The following is a 20,003-nucleotide window of genomic DNA, read 5'->3' as shown; positions in this document are numbered from 1 at the left end:
TTTAAGTGAAACTCATCTTATAAATGGTTTTTGGATATTTTGCAACTCTTTCCTTAGTGATTTAATTTACTGGCAGATCACGGAGCAGATCATGATCTGGTTGGGGTTTGAATCCAGATTTTGCCTCTCCGGTTCGTGATAAATGAACAGGATGATCCGTTTAGGCTCATAACAACAGCTGGTAATGAGGCTGATCTCACCTGTGATGTTTTTCCACAGCTTTGCATGACCCTACTTGCCATGGATAATGATGATGATGATTAGTTAAATTACGCGACTAAAATATTTTATGATGGAGTCAATTTTATAGCAGATATGAGGTATTGTACCATGTACATATGCTTGCGTGGAAGATCGGAGGGGTAATCTTCAAGAAGACATGGGACCACTGTATTTTGCCGTTTTCTTCCTTTTATCTTTTATTTATTTATTTTTTTTTTACCAAAGTCCTTCATATTTATTTTCTTGAGTGCGTTTTCATGTTTCTTGGGGGCCGAAGACAAACACATGGGGCAGAAAACAGACGGACGCAATCTTAGAACGCCGCTTCGGCTTAAATCTTCCCTCATCAGTGCTGCTTTATCCAAACTGAACCGAATGATCATAACATACCTTCATTTATTCAAGCCTACCGATACCTAACTTACTTTAGTAACACTAACCTAAACAAAATTTTCGTCACCTAAATTTATTCTAACCTAATCTTAACCTAACCTAACCAAATTAATCCTAACCTTTTCCGTAATCTAACTTAATCTTAACCTACTGTTATTTGCATTTATAAGTTGTGGTGCCAGCATAATGCAGTGTGGGAGGGTTCCATCATCCCCCGTAGAAACTGTATTTTCATGTTTACTGGCGGGACCTCTTTATAGTGTACTTGAAAACGTACTTCTGTAAATTCCCGTTCCTGAATCTTTTTTTTTTTTTTTTTTTTCTCAATCATTGGTTCTCCGACATCCTTGAAGTACCGGTATAGGCTACTACCGGCAGGGAATAGCTATACATAACTTTGACCAGTATTGACTAATATTACTATGAAAGACGAATCCTTCATTGGGTTAGTTTATTTTAACTTACATGAAATAGAACGTGGTGATAGGAGCTGGAGAAACCTCCCCCCCTCCACCATATTTAGTACGTGCGTTATAAAATGCATTTGCGACAGATGCTTATAGAAAAAAAAGTGTTCATAACTGCCTAAATTAAGTAATGAGCTTATTAGATTCATTGTCTGATAGTTGGGTGTAGTTCCGAAAGTTTACTTTCGATCGAGTCTGGCATAAACCTTTAATTTCCAAGCTGCCCTCTTACGGCTTCTATCCTTCTATCTGTGTCTTCATCTATAGCTTCCTTTCTGGTCGTTCTGTAGCTACCGTTGTTGACGGCCACCGTTCTTCTAGATCTATCAATAGTGGTATTCCTCAGGGCTCTGTCCTATCACCAACTCTCTTCCTTTTATTCATCAATGACCTAAGGTGCATCTAACCCTATCCACTCATACGCTGATGATTCCACCCTTCACCTTTCCATTCGGTTCTCGCAACGTCCATCTCAGCATTTACTTCAACAAACAAGGGATGATGCTATGACACACCTAATATCTGATTTGGCTCGTATCTCTGACTGGGGTAAAAACTGTCTTGCTATTTTTAATGCACCAAAGACTCATTTTTTTACACCTATCAAACCGACAAAATCTTCCACAGGAGTAATATCTATCTATCTATTGCCAGACGCCTCAATCCCATACGGCGTGGCCACAAACAAATCGCCTCCACGTCGCCCTGTCCCCCGCCATTTCACTGCTCCCAACTCACACACCCCTCCCTCATATACCTCTCCATTCCATCCCTCCATCTCATCCTCGGCCTCCCCCTTCCTCCCCCCCCACCACCTCACTCACATACACTCTCCTCGTCAGTCTCTCACCCTCCATCCTCTTCACATGGAGTACACTAATGTTTAATAATATCCAGCTTAATCCTGCATCATCCTTAAACATACCTGGGGTTTCGTTCTCTCGGGACTTATCTTGAAAAGATCATATTACATCTCTTGTAAAATCTGCGTCCAAGAGATTAGTTGTGCTGAGCAGACTCCGTACCTTCTTTACCCCTGCACAGTTGTTGACTTTATACGCGGGTTTTATTCGCCCCTGTGTAAAGTACAACTCTCATATGTGGGGACGCCCCACATACAGCTCTTCTTAATATGGTGGAGTCAGAGGCTTCTCGTTTCATTAACTCTCCTCCTCTTATTACCATAGGGGGCAGGGTGGCTCAGTGGTAGAACGTCGGACTCGGGACCGGAGGTCGGGCGTTCGAGCCACGCCCGGTAGCTGCCATGCCGGGAGGGGTAGCGCCCTCCTGTCACCTAGCAGGGCTATATGATCTAATTAGGTCTAGCTCGGGGGAACGTTTTTATTTCCTCCTCTTACTGGCTCCCTTCAACTTCTATCTCTTCGCCACACTGTTGCATCATTATCTCTTTTCTATCACTACTTCATTGGTCACTGCTCCTCTGAACTGTCTGCTTACATTCCTCCGTCTGTACGACTGGTGCGTGGCACCCGTTGATACAAACTCTCATCCCTTTTCTGTCCATCTCTGTCTGTATTTCCTACTCCCTGTGATCTCCAGTCTTTCAAACGCAGTGTGTCCAGGCATCTCGAAATGAACGGATCTTGAATTTGGCTCCCTTTTGTATTGTTTTTTTTTTTTTTTTTTTTTTCCTTGGAAGGAACGGTTTGCGGCTCCTGGCCTTTGGTTCCTTCTTCCATGCATAAAAAAAAAAATAAAAAAATAAAAAAATAAAGAAGAATGGCAGAGTCGTATTGCCCCGATCGCCTGATCATGTTTCACGGTCTCCACACTTTTATCCGACTACCACTAACCTAATTATGCAGTATTTGTACTTGCTATACATCTCCTTCACCTGAGAGCATTGTATAAATAAAAGGAGGCCATGGCGGCCCCCCAAAAAAGTACTTTTGGAGGAGCTACGAGAATGATTGTTTATGATCCAACTCAATCCTTCTGAGAATGATTGTTTATGATCCAACTCAACCCTTCTGAGAATGACTGTTTATGATCCAACTCAACCCTTCTCTAGAGGTGGATTCACAGCAGATCACGGATTCTGCTGAGTTATGGCCGACAGATCCCAGGATCCGGATTCAATGGCTTAACTAGTACATCGTCTGACCGTGGATCTGTGGTGTGATCTGTGATCTGAAACGGATCCTCTCAAATAGTAGAGGGTCATTTTTCTGTCTCGCCTGTCTTTCCTTACTTTTCTCTTCTGTCCTACCTTACTTCTTGATTTTTCCGTGTACCTTCTACTACAATCGGATTAGAAATTTTTCCCACTGGCGTCGATCCTTCCTCGGTCAAGCACTTTAATCAGCTGATCAGTCAAGCTACATAACTGATTTTTGATGTTTACTTTGGACTACATTTTTTCATTTGCTGTATGTTGAATCATCGTGTAATCTAGCCTGATAACGAGTTTGATTCACTTAAGTAGATACTATTAAGAATACCCACAGTGGAGCGAAGTGCTAGCACTTCTGTCCTCTTTCACTATTGTCTCGAGTTTGCTTGTGTGTGTGTGTGTGTGTGTGTGTGTGTGTGTGTGTGTGTGTGTGTGTGTGTGTGCGCCTTTGTATTTTATAGCATACAGTGTAACTTATATTTATCAAAGGGCGTGTGGCTACACCCAAATGTATAACCACGGTGTGGCCACACCCACGAATGTACATTCTTTAACTATATGTAACTGTATTGGCTGAAGAAAGTGTGTGGCAAGACCCACCATCTTCTTTTGTTGTATAAGCACTCTATACCTTTAACAACAATAAATATCTCAATTCGCGTCACTTTAATGCCAAGTCGCTTTAACGCCAATTTGCTTCAGCCAAGACCACTTCAACATCTTCCTCGTTTCATTTCCATTGCTAGTAATATACTCATAAATATTTGCTTTGAATTAGTGTCATATGGTCTTTGATACCTGGCTGTTCTGCCTCTTCAACTATTCATTTTTCGTATTACACTCTTATTCTCTTGTACGCTACTAAGGTAAACTATGTTGATACTAGATATATGCAAATTCCATAAAAGACTGTCAATGTTCAATGCACATAGGAAGTTTTTGTTTTTTTTAATAAGTTTCCTCCGTCATTTAGAAAAAAGTATATGAAATCTTTAATGTCTCTTGTTTTTCCTGCTAATTAAATACTGAGATACAAGAGGGAATTGATTAAAGTTATGAGTTCGGGCACAAACTAATAATACCTGTTACACTTACCTGCCACCAGAGTGTCCACATCGTCTGGGTGTGTGAGCAGTTGCGGGTCGATGTTGGGAGCATCTCGTGGATCTCGGGACTTGAGGGTGATAGTGCCGCGACTCCTAGGACGCACCAAGATGGGCCTAATGGTAAACCCTTCACGTCCAAAGATCTCACCCATATACTCGAAAAGTCGCTGTAACACAAAACAGTAATTGTCACTAAAATAAGTTTCAAGCTTAGATTTACTTTTGCAAATTGCTTGTTACATATTGATATGACGTACTGAGGTCATCTAACGTTCATATGTTTAAACGGCAATGGGTGTACTCCATAAATGTGGGGAACGATGTACGACGAGAGTTTTTGGCGTTAAAAAAATATATATGTACCGTATATTTATATACGAGCTCCTAGTGTTCATTTTGGTTCAGAGGGCAAACCACAAGCATCTCCTCTCCTGACACAGCTTTAACGTTTTCTCCCTGATTTCGAACATCGTCGGTCTGTAGTACTCTTAAGTGTTTCTTCTGATCATGCATGTCATGACACCCGTGGATATTGCAAGAACTTACGATTTTGCTACATTCGAACGCATGTTTACGTTTGCCATGATGGAGGATTTCAGGTTTGATGGCGTCACGTGAAAACCTTCCATATATTAGCTTTAAGTTATTTTTCCAGATAGAAACACCAATGGATATGAATTGCGCTACAGTATTCACAGTGAATCACCGAAGTGTATTTTTCTAATCAGTCACTGCTGTCCTGAAATGCCTATGAACTATTATGACAATCAGCTGCAACGACTGAGTAACGTGAAAAATACCTGCTTATCAAGTCCCCAGAAGCCGGCGTTTAAGATTCCGAGGTCGTAAGCCAAAGTTGCTGAGTTGAGGAAGAGCTGTATGTCCGGCCACATCGGATCACCGCCGCGTCCCACTTTCACCCACGCATTCAGGAAATTGAAAGGAGCCGTAGCCAGAGGTCCTGATGAAAGAAGATCAGTTAAATCAATAATTGTACAATGTGTGTGTGTGTGTGTGTGTGTGTGTGTGTGTGTGTGTGTGTGTGTGTGTGTGTGTGTGTGTGTGTGTGTGTGTGTGTTTTAGGTTACACACAGAACAAGGTCTCATGGCACGTAATATTTTTTGTTACTCCAGAAGAAAGCATTTAACTCTTAAATCTTAGCTAATGACTCATCTACTTCACTCCATCTAACGTCAGACGATATTATTCTCCAGTGGGAAACCTCTTGAGAACTATGGATTAAGAGGCTATCTCGATGTGTCCATAAACTTCAGCTGGCGATTTATAATTTTTACTCCGCTGCAGACGGATTTCATTTGCTACTGAGAAATCTCCCGAAGTCTTAGTTAAACCTGCATCGCACCCATGCTATCGAATCATAAAATGGCAATCTTCTGAGTATTAGCCCACCCTGCTTCACCACCCACCATCATCCTCCACTCTCCCCTCTTCTCTCTTCTCTACCTCCTACATCATATTTCTAGGAGATGCCTTTGTCTTACGAGTAACCTTCCCCATCCCAAGATCCCTTGACATATAACACGTGTCTTCTTAGAGTGTACTCCCCGTCAATTCCATCCACTGCACCCATAAATCTGTCCTCCTTCCCCATTTGATTTTCTAGGAGAAATCTCTAATACTCAATCTACAGAGTCCATCTTCGCAGAGAGTATATACCCAGCTATGCCCGACAGATCACAATCACCCCATTCCACTTTACCTCTTCCATCCTTTCCTAATCCCTACCCTTCCAGCCTTTAAAAAAAAAAAAAAAAAAAAAAAGTTGTCCCGGGCAGGACATGAACTCCCGACCCAGTTCACCTGAAGTTTTGCACACCTGTGATGATACTCGTACTGCCAGTCTAGCCATTATAAGACACTCATAAGTTTACCACATTTGAAGGCAAGCTTTCTTCACTGGATATTTTACAAGCTGTGTTCTATTGTAAATATTATTTGAAGCCTGCATGAAGGTACTTTTTGTAAGGTAATGGTGGGTGATTCTTTGAGTGATCCATTTGAAGTTAGGTTAGGAGTGATTCAAGGAGGAGTTCTTTCACCTTTGCTGTTTGTTTTGGTTATGGATCATGTTATGAGAAAGGTTGTAAGGAGAACCGGTGCAGGAATTAAGTGGAAAGAAAATAAGAGGCTGATGGATTTGGACTATGCTGATGATGTTGTACTGATTTGCGGAAGTATTTACGAGATGCAGAGGGTGCCTGATTGACTGATGGAGGAAGAGAAAAAGTCGGATTGGTAATAAATTGTGGAAAGACTGAAATTATTAATATGATCGTTGAGAACCAAATCAGTTGTGTAATTGGAAATAATGTGGTGAAGAATGTAGAAAATTTTAAATATATGGGAATGATTGTATCATCTAATGGATCATTAAACAATGAAATTGAGGAGAGGATTAGACAGGCTTGGCGAGCTGTTGGCAGTGGCGTACCTGAGGGGGGGCGGGGGGGCTGTTTGAAACTGCCCCTCGGGCCCCCAATTGAGGAGGGCCCCAAAAAGCCTTAAAAATTTATAAGCTTCTTTATTAATATTTAAAAATATATATATTTATTATCCCGACAATCCCGGCTGAGATATTAGATAAGTATTGAGAACGAGGGGGGGCTAGGTTCTTTGAGGGGGCCCCCCTCCAGGAGGGGGACCCCACAAAGAACCTAGCCCCCCGGGCCCCCAGATCTCTAGGTACGCTTCTGGCTGTTGGAATGTTGAAATCTGTTAGGAATAATAATATGCTTTAAGTACATACTAAAGTAAAAATTTACAAGTCCATGGTCAGACCAGTTTTAATTTATGGGCATGAGTCATGGTACAGTACAATTGTAACAGATCAGAAAGTATTAGGATTTGAGAATAAAATCCTGAGAAGGATTCTTGGGGTAAAGTGGCAAGACAGAGTTACAAATGAAAGAGTAAGGGATATTACGAGAGTGGAACCCGTTGATGAATATGTGAGACTGTCTCGCTGGAAATGGCTGGGGCACATATATAGAAAAGAAGGCAGTTTAATACAGGATATGCCAGAGTGGACTGCTAGAGGAAGAAGAGGCAGAGGTAGGCCGAGGGAAACCTGGTTGAGGACAATGAAAAGAGAAGCAGGAGAGGAGTGTTGGTGGGACCTGAAGGAGATGGCAAGAGACTAATATTGGTGGAGAGAGTTCATCGAGGCCCTGTGCATCCCGTGGGGTGCCACAGGAAATGATTGATTGATTGATTGTTCTGTTGGCTGAGCACATGTTCACAAGTGGCATCACAACACAGCTTCTACTGTATAATGTCCTGCATACACCAACACAGTTTCTGTAATACCTTGCTTATTACATCTTCACATTCTCTTTCGTGTTATTCACATAGTTTATTAAGAACATAATTTGCGTCATCAACATCTAAGATGATATTGAGGTGTAATGTGCATAGTAAATCGCCAAGACAGAGGTGTTACGAAATCTCTAAAATCAGTTAAGGCCGTTGTCTTGTCGGTTAAAGAGGCTCCCTAACATCTCTTCCTTACTGTTTATTTTTCTGCTTGTGTCACGTTAAGATTCCCTTGTTTGTTATTAATGTATTCAGGTCAGAAATAGAAATGCATAAATAATATAACACAGGACACGGAGTCTAATATTCTAAATAAATAGCTAAAGAAGAGGTGTTAAGACAGCTTCCCAAGCCGACGAGAATACGTGCCTTAGAACATGGTAGCTTCGGCTGAATTTTCATTTTTTTAGGTTTTCTAAAAAATCTTCCTTAACCACTTATTTTGCACACATACAATTAAAGTTTTCTTTATCATTTATTTTGCATTCTAACCATTAATGTTTTTTAATCATTTTATTTTGCATACTAATCATTAATATTCTCTTAACCATTTATATTGCATACTAATCATTAATATTCTCTTAACCATTTTTTGCATAGGCTACTAACCATTAATATTCTTCTTATCCATTTATTTTGCATAATAACCATTAACATTCTCTTAACCATTTATTTTGCATACTAACCGTTAATACTCTCTCAACCATTTATTTTGCATACTAGCCATTAATATTCTCCATCCTTCTGTTTATTATCGTCTTAGAGAGGATGAATACAAGAGAATATTAACAAGCCATCTGTTGAAATAAACTGGTAAGGAAGAGGTGTTAGAAAGACTCCTGACACCACGAGAACTGACTTTTCTTCATTCTTTCTTTCTCATCCTCTTCCTCATTCATTCTCTCTCTCTCTCTCTCTCTCTCTCTCTCTCTCTCTCTCTCTCTCTCTCTCTCTCTCTTATCCCCCGCTAGTACCAAGGCGAAGCGATAAAGTTTTTGCCCGCGTCTGCCTTCGGCGTGTGTGTGTGTGTGTGTGTGTGTGTGTGTGTGTGTGTGTGTGTGTGTGTGTGTGTGTGTGTGCGCGCGCGTGCGTGCGTGCCTGCGTGCGTGTGCGCGTGTGTGTGTGTGTGTGTGTGTGTGTGTGTTCTGTTACCATTGTCTGTGTATCTGTTACCATTATATTTCATGAACGATTTGAGCTGTCAACATGAAACCTTCAGGATATCAAGATGTGGCCAAAATCTTGGACGAGTTCGCAAATGGGCACTTGAGATCAAGGTCAAGGTCACCAAAATGGTTGCCAAAGGTCAACTATTCTTTTTTTTATTTAATGGATTGGCTTTTTGTGAAACGCGGTGACTGAATTCCGTAGGGTTTTGCAAATTTTCATCACATTTGGTTTGTAAGTAGTTTGTGACTTGGCCAAAAGTATATTCTGGCCGGCGATTAGCATTCGGCTCCCGAATGCTTTTCTTTCATTTATCTATATATTATTTACAAGCAATAAGAGCTGTACTACTGACCTTCCCTTCTAGCGACATACTGGAGGAGCGATGGCTTGCTGAAGGTGGTCAGGAGGCTGGAGGTGGACACAATCATGGGGGAGAGCCAGCTGAGGCCCAGCACCTCAACGTGGTCGTGTACATTGTCTCCCACGCCAGGCAGGTCCGCTACCACAGGCAACTAAACAATAAAATAGTAGTAGTAGTAGCAGTAGGAGTAATATGGTAGTAGTAGTAGTAGTAGTAGCAGCAGCAGCAGCAGCAGCAGCAGCAGCAGTAACAATAGGGGTAATGGTAGTAGTAGTAGTAGTATCGATAGCAGCAGCAACAGTAATAGTAGTAGTAGCAGCAGTAGTAGAAGATGGGGCAATGGTAATGGTGGTGGAAGTAGTAGTAATAGTAGCAGTGGTAGTAAAGGTAGTGGTAATGGTGGCAGTAGTAAGGGCAGTGGTAATGGTTGTAGTAATAAGGTTAATGGTAATGGTGGTAGCAGTAAGGGTAATGGTAATGGCTGTAGTAGTAAGGGTAGTGGTAATGGTGGTAGCAGTAAGGGTAGTGGTAATGGTGGTAGTGGTAAGGCCAGTGGTAATGGTGGTAGCAATAAGGATAGTGGTATTGGTGTTAATAGTAAGGGTAGTGGTAATGGTAGTAGTAGTAAGGGTGGTGGAAGTAGTAAGGGTAGTGATAATGGTGGTGGTAGTAGTAGTAGTAGTAAGGGTAGTGATAATGGTGGTGGTGGTGGTAGTAGTAGTAGCAGTAGTAGTAGCAGCAGTTGTTGTTGTTGTTGTTTTGTGTTCTTTATTGACAAAAGTGCAAAAGGCAGTCATTTTTAAGAATAAGCCGATAATCCACATGTTAGCTATTAACCCCTACACTACAAGCACGTCATTTTGGTTTTATTCCCACTTCCTGACTGTTTTATTCAGCTCAACTGTTGGATCTCGGGGGGTGGGGGGAAGGTTCCTTGTGGCCACTAAAATCGTGTTGGTCAGAGTCGCCTTGATTATAACTCATTCACTTTAACTTGCCCGAAGATTTTCGTCCTTTTGCAGCCTATTTCCCGTAGAGCAGTGACAGACTAAGACACTACCACGGTTCTACATCCTTTCCTCAGCCCTTCTTCGTGATATCTGAACTCAGCACTGAAGATAGAGAGATGTTAGTTTTATGCCTAGTTAAAACGAACAGAGTACAGTATAGAGCAGTTGTGCTCCCAGGGTGAAGGGTCAACCATTTCACTCCGATGACGTAGATTTTACTCTTGCTGCTACCAGACTTTTTATTTGTTTATTATTATTATTATTATTATTATTATTATTATTATTATTATTATTATTATATTGCTACTCCTCGTCATGCCCTAGGGTGGGAAAGGAGGTCCGGATGATGATGATGATGATGATGATGATTGTTATTATTACTGTTTTATTTAAGAGCACCCGATTATTAAAGAAGTAGAGTGAAGGCTTGTCTAACCTCTCCAGTTCGGAAAGTCTCTCCAGAGCTGAATAAAATCGTCCGGAGGTAGGAGAAATTGGATTAAGAAGTAGCTACGTGAAGGAAAGGATTACAAACTCCGTTAACCCATTCGTTACGGCGACGACTTTTTAACAATCTTGCATCCTGTAGACGATTTTATTCAGGAAATCCCTCTCGTCGTGACAAGAGAGAGAGAGAGAGAGAGAGAGAAAGAGAGAGAGAGAGAATTAAAGAGTTATTGAGGTACCTTGTGTTTGTGCAGCTGGTGTTTGGGTCCTACGCCAGACAGCATCAGCAGTTTGGGCGAGGCTACGGAGCCCGCCGACATGATCACTTCACGTCTCGCACCCACCTTCATTATCTGAAAGGGAATAAATGTGCAGCTGCTAGGAAATATAAGCGCGTATTCTGGAAAACAGCGAAAGGTATGCACGAGAAAAAACATAACTCCTAATTAACCCTTTGAACCCGGTGATGTACAGTATTTTTAGCATATTTTGCTTATCGTCAGATGATTTTCTTCCACTCTATATGCATTAATAATATAACATAGATCGTTGTAGGTGGGGGCACTCACCATCCACTCACTCAATGTAGTACCGGCACGCTGCTCTCAGGTGTCTACCCTTTCCTATCCTCCACCTTCTTTCCTTCCATCCTCTTCTGTCCTTGTTCCCTTCATTCTTTCCTCGTCCTTCTGCCTACGGATAACATTACGCTCCCTCTTCTGTCTTTCTTTCCTTCATTCTCTCCTCTTCCTTCTGCCTTTGGGTGACTCTACACTGAGTGGCAAGCCAAATGGTTTCCTGTACACCAGGAAACCATTTACTACGATGGGTGGTAACCATAAAACCAAATTTGGCGCCTGGTGATTTAGTGGGTAATTATGGCACTCCAATCTGATTGAGCCGGCGAAGGTTTATATCCAAAGGGTGGTTGGGGTTTACTGCTCACGTAATGCCACTCAGGGATAAGTGAGGCTGGTCACCCTCATCTTAAATGTCAGGACCAACTTGCCTAGCCCCGGGTTCCTACGCTTCTCTGTGGGGCGACATAGGATTGGATGATGGATGGATGGATGGAGGTGACTGATTTATATTTATCCCGTAAGAAACAAGGCTTCAGTTCTGGCACTTCCATGATATCGTTGCTTATTAACAGATCTAAGTTTGGTGGAACTGGGCATCTTAATATGGTTCACACTCTAGACTAAGTCAAGTGAGTATCCTGACTAATGTAGTCTTTTATCAAGTGAAAACTTGATTCTGAGCAGGTTTAGCTGTGGAACACCACACCACTCCCCGTTGAGCATGCGCATTTTAAAGTCCCATCCAAGACTAACTGTACATTTTTTAACTTCTTCATTTTGATGACGTAATTTCCACTTTATTCTTACCACTCCCAGATAAATTTATTCCGCTTCGGAGGAATTATTCGAACAGGAGAGGTCAACCTTAGTTTTCGTTGGCCTATTCATTGCAAGAGGTCTACCTTTAGCTGAGTAAATTCATCTAGCGTAGCAACAATACAGTGTTAAAGTAACTCTTTGGGTAGAAGAGGTTGAAATCGTGGCAGCACTGTCCAGGACCCAATTAAGTTGCTCAGACCAAGGAGGTGCACTATTATGAGAAGAAAAATTCGGGTGTTAAAGGCACTTTTGATTATATAAATTGCTTCGGGGACTTCGTAGCACGTCTTCCTTAGCGGTTCGTTCAGCACATTACACCTCCAAGTCCCCTTGTATATTGATGCAAAATAATGTCGACATTAAAGCAACATTAGTAACACAAAAGAATATTAAGATGTGATATGCAAAACAAATCGCCTAGGATATGACTCTAAGGCAATGTAGTAGTGTTTGTGCATCGGTTCATTGATTGCGGCTATAAGGCGTCTTACTAAATATCGCGCCACTCACCTTGCCTCCGTGTTCAAACTGTACGGCTGTGGCTCTCCTCCCGGTGAACAGCACCTGGGGACGAAGGGTTGGATTGGCTTCATCATTATCATCATACAGTATATCCCAAGAAAAGTTGAGAAACATTTGGTGTATCATCATCACCATCATCATCATCATCACACTGTACTGTATATCCGCAAAAAGGAAGCATTAGGTTTATCATTATCATCATCTGATTCTTACAAAAAATTCAAGGCTGAATTTGGCTCATATATGTATGTGTGTGTGTGTGTATATAGATAGATAGATAGATAGATAGATAGATAGACAGATAGATATAGATAGATAGATATACAGTATATATTATAATAATATGTGTGTGTGTGTGTGTGAGTGTCGTCTCATATATTGTCAGACTTTCTTGACTCACTTCTTTTTTTAGATATCTTATCGGTGTCCCTAGTTTCAGTATGACTGAACTGGTATTAACGTTAATTACTTTTTTGATGAACTTTGAAAAGCACATCTGCATCTGCATTTAAAATGGCCACATGATGATGCAGAGCTATTGCTTGTACAGGTCTTTGCCACTGAAAATCCTTGTGCTGAAAAACGTCCCCAGGTGATGGATAGGGGAACATCTCGTAGATACCAGGTGCCGTCATGTACGGTGCGGACCATGGGATCCCCTATAGATACATAGGGCTCCACCGAGTATTATGAATAAGGTGGCACATAAATTACTACTCACCAGAAACTGTGTGGCAGGGAGATGAGATTATGTGCCACAATCCCCCCAGCCAAACATGAATTCTGCTGGTAATGAATTATACGGGCGTTCCTGTTGGATAATCGTCTACTAAAGGTCCAACTGCACTGCCTCCTGTGCTTATGGGAAGTGTGCCACTGAAGGGGAGCAGACACTGACGACAAATCAGAGACTAGTATATACATACATACAAACAACAATATATATATATATATATATATATATATATATATATATATATATATATATATATATATATATATATATATATATATATATATATATATATATATATATATATATATATATATATATATATATATATATATATATATATATATATATATATATATATATATATATATATATATATATATATATATATATATATATATATATATGTATATATATATATATATATATATATATATATATATATATATATATGTGTGTGTGTGTGTGTGTGTGTGTGTGTGTGTGTATACTGTTACATCCATTCATATGCGCTGCTGCCTTCATGTGACAACGCAGACTAACAACCCAAATAGTTTCCTTTAACCCAGGAAACCGTTCCTTACGCCGTTCCGGTAGGCGGTAATCGTACAACTTAATGGTCAGCAGATCGTATAGTAGGTTCAGGAACTCAGACCAGATTTGACTCATAAATGTTTATACTCAAGGGTTAGTTGGGATTTAATGTTCACATGATTCATTCAGGAATTAGCGACTTGTCATCTTTGTCTTGGATGTTGAGACTGTGAAGCCTAGTAGTAGACCCCTACGATCCTGATGTTAAAAAGAAAAGAAAAGAAAAGAAAAAAAAAAGAGATGATTGGCGGATGTAGATGATAGAATACAAACCTTGTGGACAAGTGAACTGTGGAGGATGTGGAGGTTTGGTCTGGATGCGGCTGGCTTGAGGTAACCCTCGGCCGTGGAGGACCTCACACCGTCGCGGAGGGAGAACGTGGCTTGGGAGAAACCTGTCACACCAAGGACCGTACTTATAAAGATTCATAACTAATTTTTACGATAAACTGGCTTTTATACCAATTAATATATCCCACAGTTAGTTCATAGTCACTTTAATATTAATCTTATATGATAGTGAAGTGTTTGGTATCTGTATGAAAGAAGACAAACGTCTCTATCTATCTGGTACGGGATTGACTGGTACCCTTTGTCGTACCAAGTGTCAGCAAACCATTCAGCAAGAGGACGTACTTGTGACTTTATTCGTGCTGCTTCCAGGGAGTTTAATTTAGAATAATGCCTTCAATTCGATGATGTATTTTTCATTTTATTCTTGATTTCTCCAGATATTTTTACTCAGCTTTGAAGATGTGTTTTGAACCGGATAATTTGGATTATATAACCTTCACTTACCACTTCAGTACGAGGGATCTCTCCTAAGCTGAGTAAAATCGCCTGGGCATAACTAGAAATGATGGAAAATAAGTAGTCAGATTAAGGAGGTCGAGTGAGGGTTCGAACCGAAGGTTTTCGATACTTACTACTAGAGACCTTTACTAAATCGAATGAAGTCGTCAGGAAATAGCAAGGACAGAATCAAATTGACTTACTGGAACTGAAAGGGATAGTTTCATCAAATATATTATCCCGTAAGTTTTCTTTAGCATATAGTTCTTTCTTTAAGAATTTTTACTTTTTTATTTAATGATAAGAATTGTTTATTATCACCAGTATAATTATTTCTGTTTCTCATATATATATATATATATATATATATATATATATATATATATATATATATATATATATATATATATATTCTTTGATGTATCGCTGATAATATGGTAAATAGCTCCCTGTTTATCATGTAACATATTTTTCTTTGTTTAACGTCATCAGTACAAAATATAACGGTGCTGCAAATGTGTGTCTTTACATAATGGCACCGATGTAAGCTTGTCACATAAGCCTCCCACAGCTGCCTCTATGTTTCCCGAAAGGAGGAAAGTGGACGCAGGTAATGGTCAGCTTCAGCTTGCAGTCCAATGGGGTCACATCCGGGTCAGGGGTTACAGCATTACAACAACCACCACCAACACCGCAGCTGCTGCCGCCGCCGCCGTTGCCATGACCTACTTCCTACTTTTTGCTTTGTTCTTGCCATCTTTTGACGATTTTTTAAAGTTAGGGAAGACTTTCTGAACTCGAGGGGAAATATATGCTTCAAGAACTTCGCAACTGAAAGTCCTTTTGTAGTTGAATGAATTCGTTTGGGGGCAACCTTATTAAGATCAGAAATACGTCAGTTGATCGAGGGGGTTATTACCTTTCACATTTATCTTCACACCTCCTTCCCTGCACATCTTAACATTTCTCATTATTTGCCTTATTACTGATTGTTAAATATGAGCTCAGTGTGTCGTATTACAGTATTTTCTTTGCTTGACTTACCGGTCTGTTGGGGTTCTTTTCCCACCACACTTCACCCTCCTATACATGCATACATATACTTGTACCTTTATCTCTCCACCTCGTACTCGATTCCCATCCCCCCGTCTCCTCCTCCTCCATTTCCTCCTCCTCCTTCCTGCCATACAGAACGGTACCACTGTGTACGTGTAGACTCACCAATCTGTTCTGGTCCATTGTAGTCTACGAAGGGATATCCCAGTTCCTTCCCACCCTGGATGTACGCCCGTGAGAGTAGGGTGAGGGGGGCTGGGGTGACGCCTATGGGTCCACCTCTGCCATGGTACGCAGCTGAAACGCAAACCTCATGAACCCTTGTGAGCTCTGTGGGCAACATTTTGGTATTTTATTCACGCTAACACCAGACCACTGGGGGTCGGGAGTGACACCTATGAGGCCACCTCTACCATGGCATGCTGTAGGGGAACACAAACAAAAAAATCGTCCAGTAGATGACCTATATTCTTTCCACTGTAATTTGGCTTAATATCGTAAGGTGGATGAATGAGGGCGTTCAAAAAGTTCTGGCAACAGGGTAATAAAAGCAAAATTAATAGAAATACGCATTTATTGAAGTTCACACTCCTTCATCATACTCTCCTCTAAGGTTTACACACTTCTGGAGCCGTGTCATCCACTTAACAAAGCACTCCGAGTACTCAGAAACAGGTGTACTCTTCAGTTCTGAATTTATTCTCCTGGCAAGGCCTGTTCCCTTCGAAAATGGATTCCAGCTGGTTTTTCTGACAACTTAGGGAATAGCCAAAAGCCACACGGTGCCAGGTCAGGACGGCACCCTGTGACTTTTGGCTATTCCTTAAATTGTCAGAAAAACTTGCTGGAATCCATTTTCGAAGGGAACAGGCCTTGCCAGGAGGATAAATTCAGAACTGAAGAGTACACCTGTTTCTGAGTATTCGGAGTGCTTTGTTAAGTGGATGACACGGCTCCAAAAGTGTAACCTTAGAGGAGAGTATGTTGAAGGAGTGTGAACTTCAATAAATGTGTAACTCTATTAATTTCGCTTGTATTACCCTGTTGCCAGAACATTTTGAACGTCCCTCGTATACCCTTTTCACCTTAACTTGGCTTAAAACCGTCATCTCTTCATCTTGAATACTAATTATAACAAAGATTAACACTATCATATGATGCTAATCACGAAGAAGTGCTTTTGAAATGATCTTGAGCTGTAGCATTATCTTATTCTTCAGTTGAGCTACGTGAAATAAGTTGCAAAAGGACGAAAATTTGCGCCAAGTCAAGGTGAAGGGACTACAGATATTGCTGAACTAGACGGTTGGATGGACGAATGAACTAGACATAGATGAACTTAATGTATGAATGGACGAACTAGATAGAGATGGAATACAGTTAATTCATTTTAACTAGACGGAGGTTTTTGTCCTTTTGCAGCTAATTTTCCACAGCTCAGTGGCAGAATAAGAAATTGTTGTGACTCAACATCCTTTCCATGGCACTTATCGTGAATAGCACCGTATTATACAGTTAATCTTTTTTATAGCTCAGCATTCATGATGGGGAGATGCCAGTTTGACGCGTGCTTAAAGCTGGATGGATAAATGGACTAGATATAGATGAACTAGATGGATGGATGGATCGACGAACTATGAAGCAGATGGATGGATGAACTGGGTACAGATTAAGTACTTGCTTGTATGGATAAAATAGATGCAGATGAACCTGATGAATGATTAGATATGATATAGATTGAGCAGGTGGACTGACTGATTAATGCACCTAACCATGGTAGTGTAGCATCAGAGGAGGTATGGATGAACTGGATATAGATAAATTAGATGGATGGATGGATAAGAGATTTAGATGAAATAGAGAGGCAGATGAATATGGATGTGTATCATGGATGACATAGATGCACTAGAGAAATGGATGTATGTGGATGTGTATACTGTAATAATTACCTGTGTCGCCGAAGTGTCCTCTGTAGTCCTCAGATTTGATGAAGTAAGGGAGGACAGAGGCGTAGTCCCATCCTGGGTTCCCTAGGGCGGCCCAGTGGTCAAAGTCTCGCCTGTTGCCCCGCACGTGATACATGGCGTTCACTGTGGACCCGCCCCCCAACACACGACCCTGGGGCTGTCTGGCTGCCTGCACTCGCATACACGCATGCATACACACGCATACACACACACACACACACACACACACACACACACACACACACACACACACACACACACACACACACACACACACACACACACACACACACACACACACACACACACACACACACCAAGTAAAGGATGATTTACTATTAACGCTGATGTTATGCTTGATAGTGTTTATTAGCTCCATCAGTCCGATGATGGATTTTCACTTTTTTTTTTCTTTGCTACCTTTGAACGATTTTATATAACATACGAAAGTCCTCAAGTTTTGCAGAGAGCAATGAAGGTTATCTCTAACCCTTTAGGTTCTGTGTGTCTCTTCTAAACTGAATGACATTCATCGGATATAAGGAAAAAATGGCAGATTATAATACGGTGGGTCTACCTATGTTATGTAAGGGATATGGTTCAAAATATCACTTTTTTTTTTTTTTTTTTTTTCAAACAACCGTTACTGTAAACTGGAGGAGATTGGCAATTAGCTTTATGCGTAGCAATCGAGTTTTGCCAGCCAATCTTACCCCGTTGGCGAAATTGTGGGAGCTACATAATTTCTTCAGTAAACAGAGTAATTCTTCCAGTCACTTACCCTGTTGGCGATGTTGTGGGAGGTGTATAATTTAATCAAGAAACAGTGTAATTCTCCCAGTGACTCACCTTGTTTGCTAAGTTTTGTGAGCTGTACTTCTGTGGGACGGTGGCATATCCCCAGTCGTACTCGTATCCTGGGACGTAGGAAATGGGTAGGAAGCCTGGCACCATCGTCTCCAGTGGCGGCGGCCCACCCACCTCCAGCAGCAGCACCCGCCACTCAGGCACCTCTGACAGACGAGCAGCCAACACACACCCTGCTGTACCACCACCCACTGCAAAAACACAACAGAACACAAAGGTTTTAGCGGACAAATATGCACCCCACTTCGCCAAGCCACAACACCACCACACCACCACAACACAGAGGGTTTAGTGAACAAAGCTCTTGTACCACCCTCACACCATGGACAGTACATACTGTACCGAACGTTTTATTGAGCAAAAATCTTTTTACTCCGACAACGCACCACGTATTTGTTAATGGTAAAAAATGTACCTTTCTGTACCTCTTCCCACTGCATCACAACCTGTTGATTTTACTTATCTAAGACGCCTCTCACTACACCACCAAAACACAACACAGATATATTGGTGGTGAGCAAACACGCACCCGACTGCACCACCACACCACAACACAAAACAGATTTTATTGAGCAGATTTCATGTATGGTAAAACTAGTTTTGATCCCCTGGGGAGGGGGAGGGAGGTGAAGAATACTTCCCCAGTATCCCTGCTTGTCGTAAGAGGCTACTAAAAGGGCTTTTTTGTCTCCAGTCTGTTTCTCCTTACAGTCTCTTCTTCTCTTCTATTCTAACTCTCTTCTTGCTTTTTTCATTTTCCTTTGGCCTTTATTTTCCCTCTATTCCTAGCAGGTTAGACATTTGGTATCATGGCATAAATAGTTTAGGACCCATTGACTTCGACCCTTCCTCCCTTCCTGGGTCAAGCCTTTCAGTCAGCTGACCAATCAAGCCACTACATAACCAAGCAACTTCATTGACAAGCCACTTCAATGCCAAAACCACTTCTACGCCAAGGCCACCTCGACGGCGACATCATGTAAACACGTTTCATCACCGTCAGAAAATCTCTTAATTGCATTCAGCAGCTTTCCATCAACACTATACATACGCCAGACTTTCCATAAATACCTCCATGTTCACCATTTCACACATGGCATCCACATCCACAAATGGCCAGCATCTCTCTCTCTCTCTCTCTCTCTCTCTCTCTAATATGTACACACACACACGCACACACACACAGACACACAGACACACACACACACACACACACACACACACACACACACACACACACACACACACACACACACACACACACACACACACACACACACACACACACACACACACACACACACACACACACACACACACACGTACATTCCTCCCCTACTCCTACTTTTCCCTTGACCCACACCTGTCACAGCGGGCAAGGTCGCCTGCCTCAAACGTATGGACTTAAAAATAGAAACCAATCTTTTT

General features: G+C 41.3%; 1 protein-coding gene across 1 annotated transcript in view; it reads right to left on the bottom strand.

Moving 5' to 3' along the window:
* The window catches only part of LOC145392731 (glucose dehydrogenase [FAD, quinone]-like), a 79,461-nt gene that overhangs the window by 3,964 nt on the left and 55,494 nt on the right, over window positions 1-20,003 (bottom strand). Inside the window, exons 4-12 of the mRNA XM_080267030.1 lie at window positions 18,558-18,766; window positions 17,691-17,877; window positions 15,907-16,038; window positions 14,167-14,288; window positions 12,555-12,608; window positions 10,884-10,997; window positions 9,179-9,338; window positions 5,123-5,283; window positions 4,312-4,489 (exon numbers count right to left, since the gene is read on the bottom strand). Of these exons, the coding sequence (XP_080123156.1) occupies window positions 4,312-4,489; window positions 5,123-5,283; window positions 9,179-9,338; window positions 10,884-10,997; window positions 12,555-12,608; window positions 14,167-14,288; window positions 15,907-16,038; window positions 17,691-17,877; window positions 18,558-18,766 (1,317 nt within the window). The remainder of the gene's footprint in view (window positions 1-4,311; window positions 4,490-5,122; window positions 5,284-9,178; window positions 9,339-10,883; window positions 10,998-12,554; window positions 12,609-14,166; window positions 14,289-15,906; window positions 16,039-17,690; window positions 17,878-18,557; window positions 18,767-20,003) is intronic.

This window comes from Coenobita brevimanus, chromosome 23 (assembly GCF_032717465.1).
Source record: "Coenobita brevimanus isolate Jiangsu-jjx chromosome 23, ASM3271746v2, whole genome shotgun sequence".
Lineage (NCBI taxonomy): Eukaryota > Metazoa > Arthropoda > Malacostraca > Decapoda > Coenobitidae > Coenobita > Coenobita brevimanus.
This window is presented reverse-complemented; position numbering and strand designations above follow the sequence as displayed.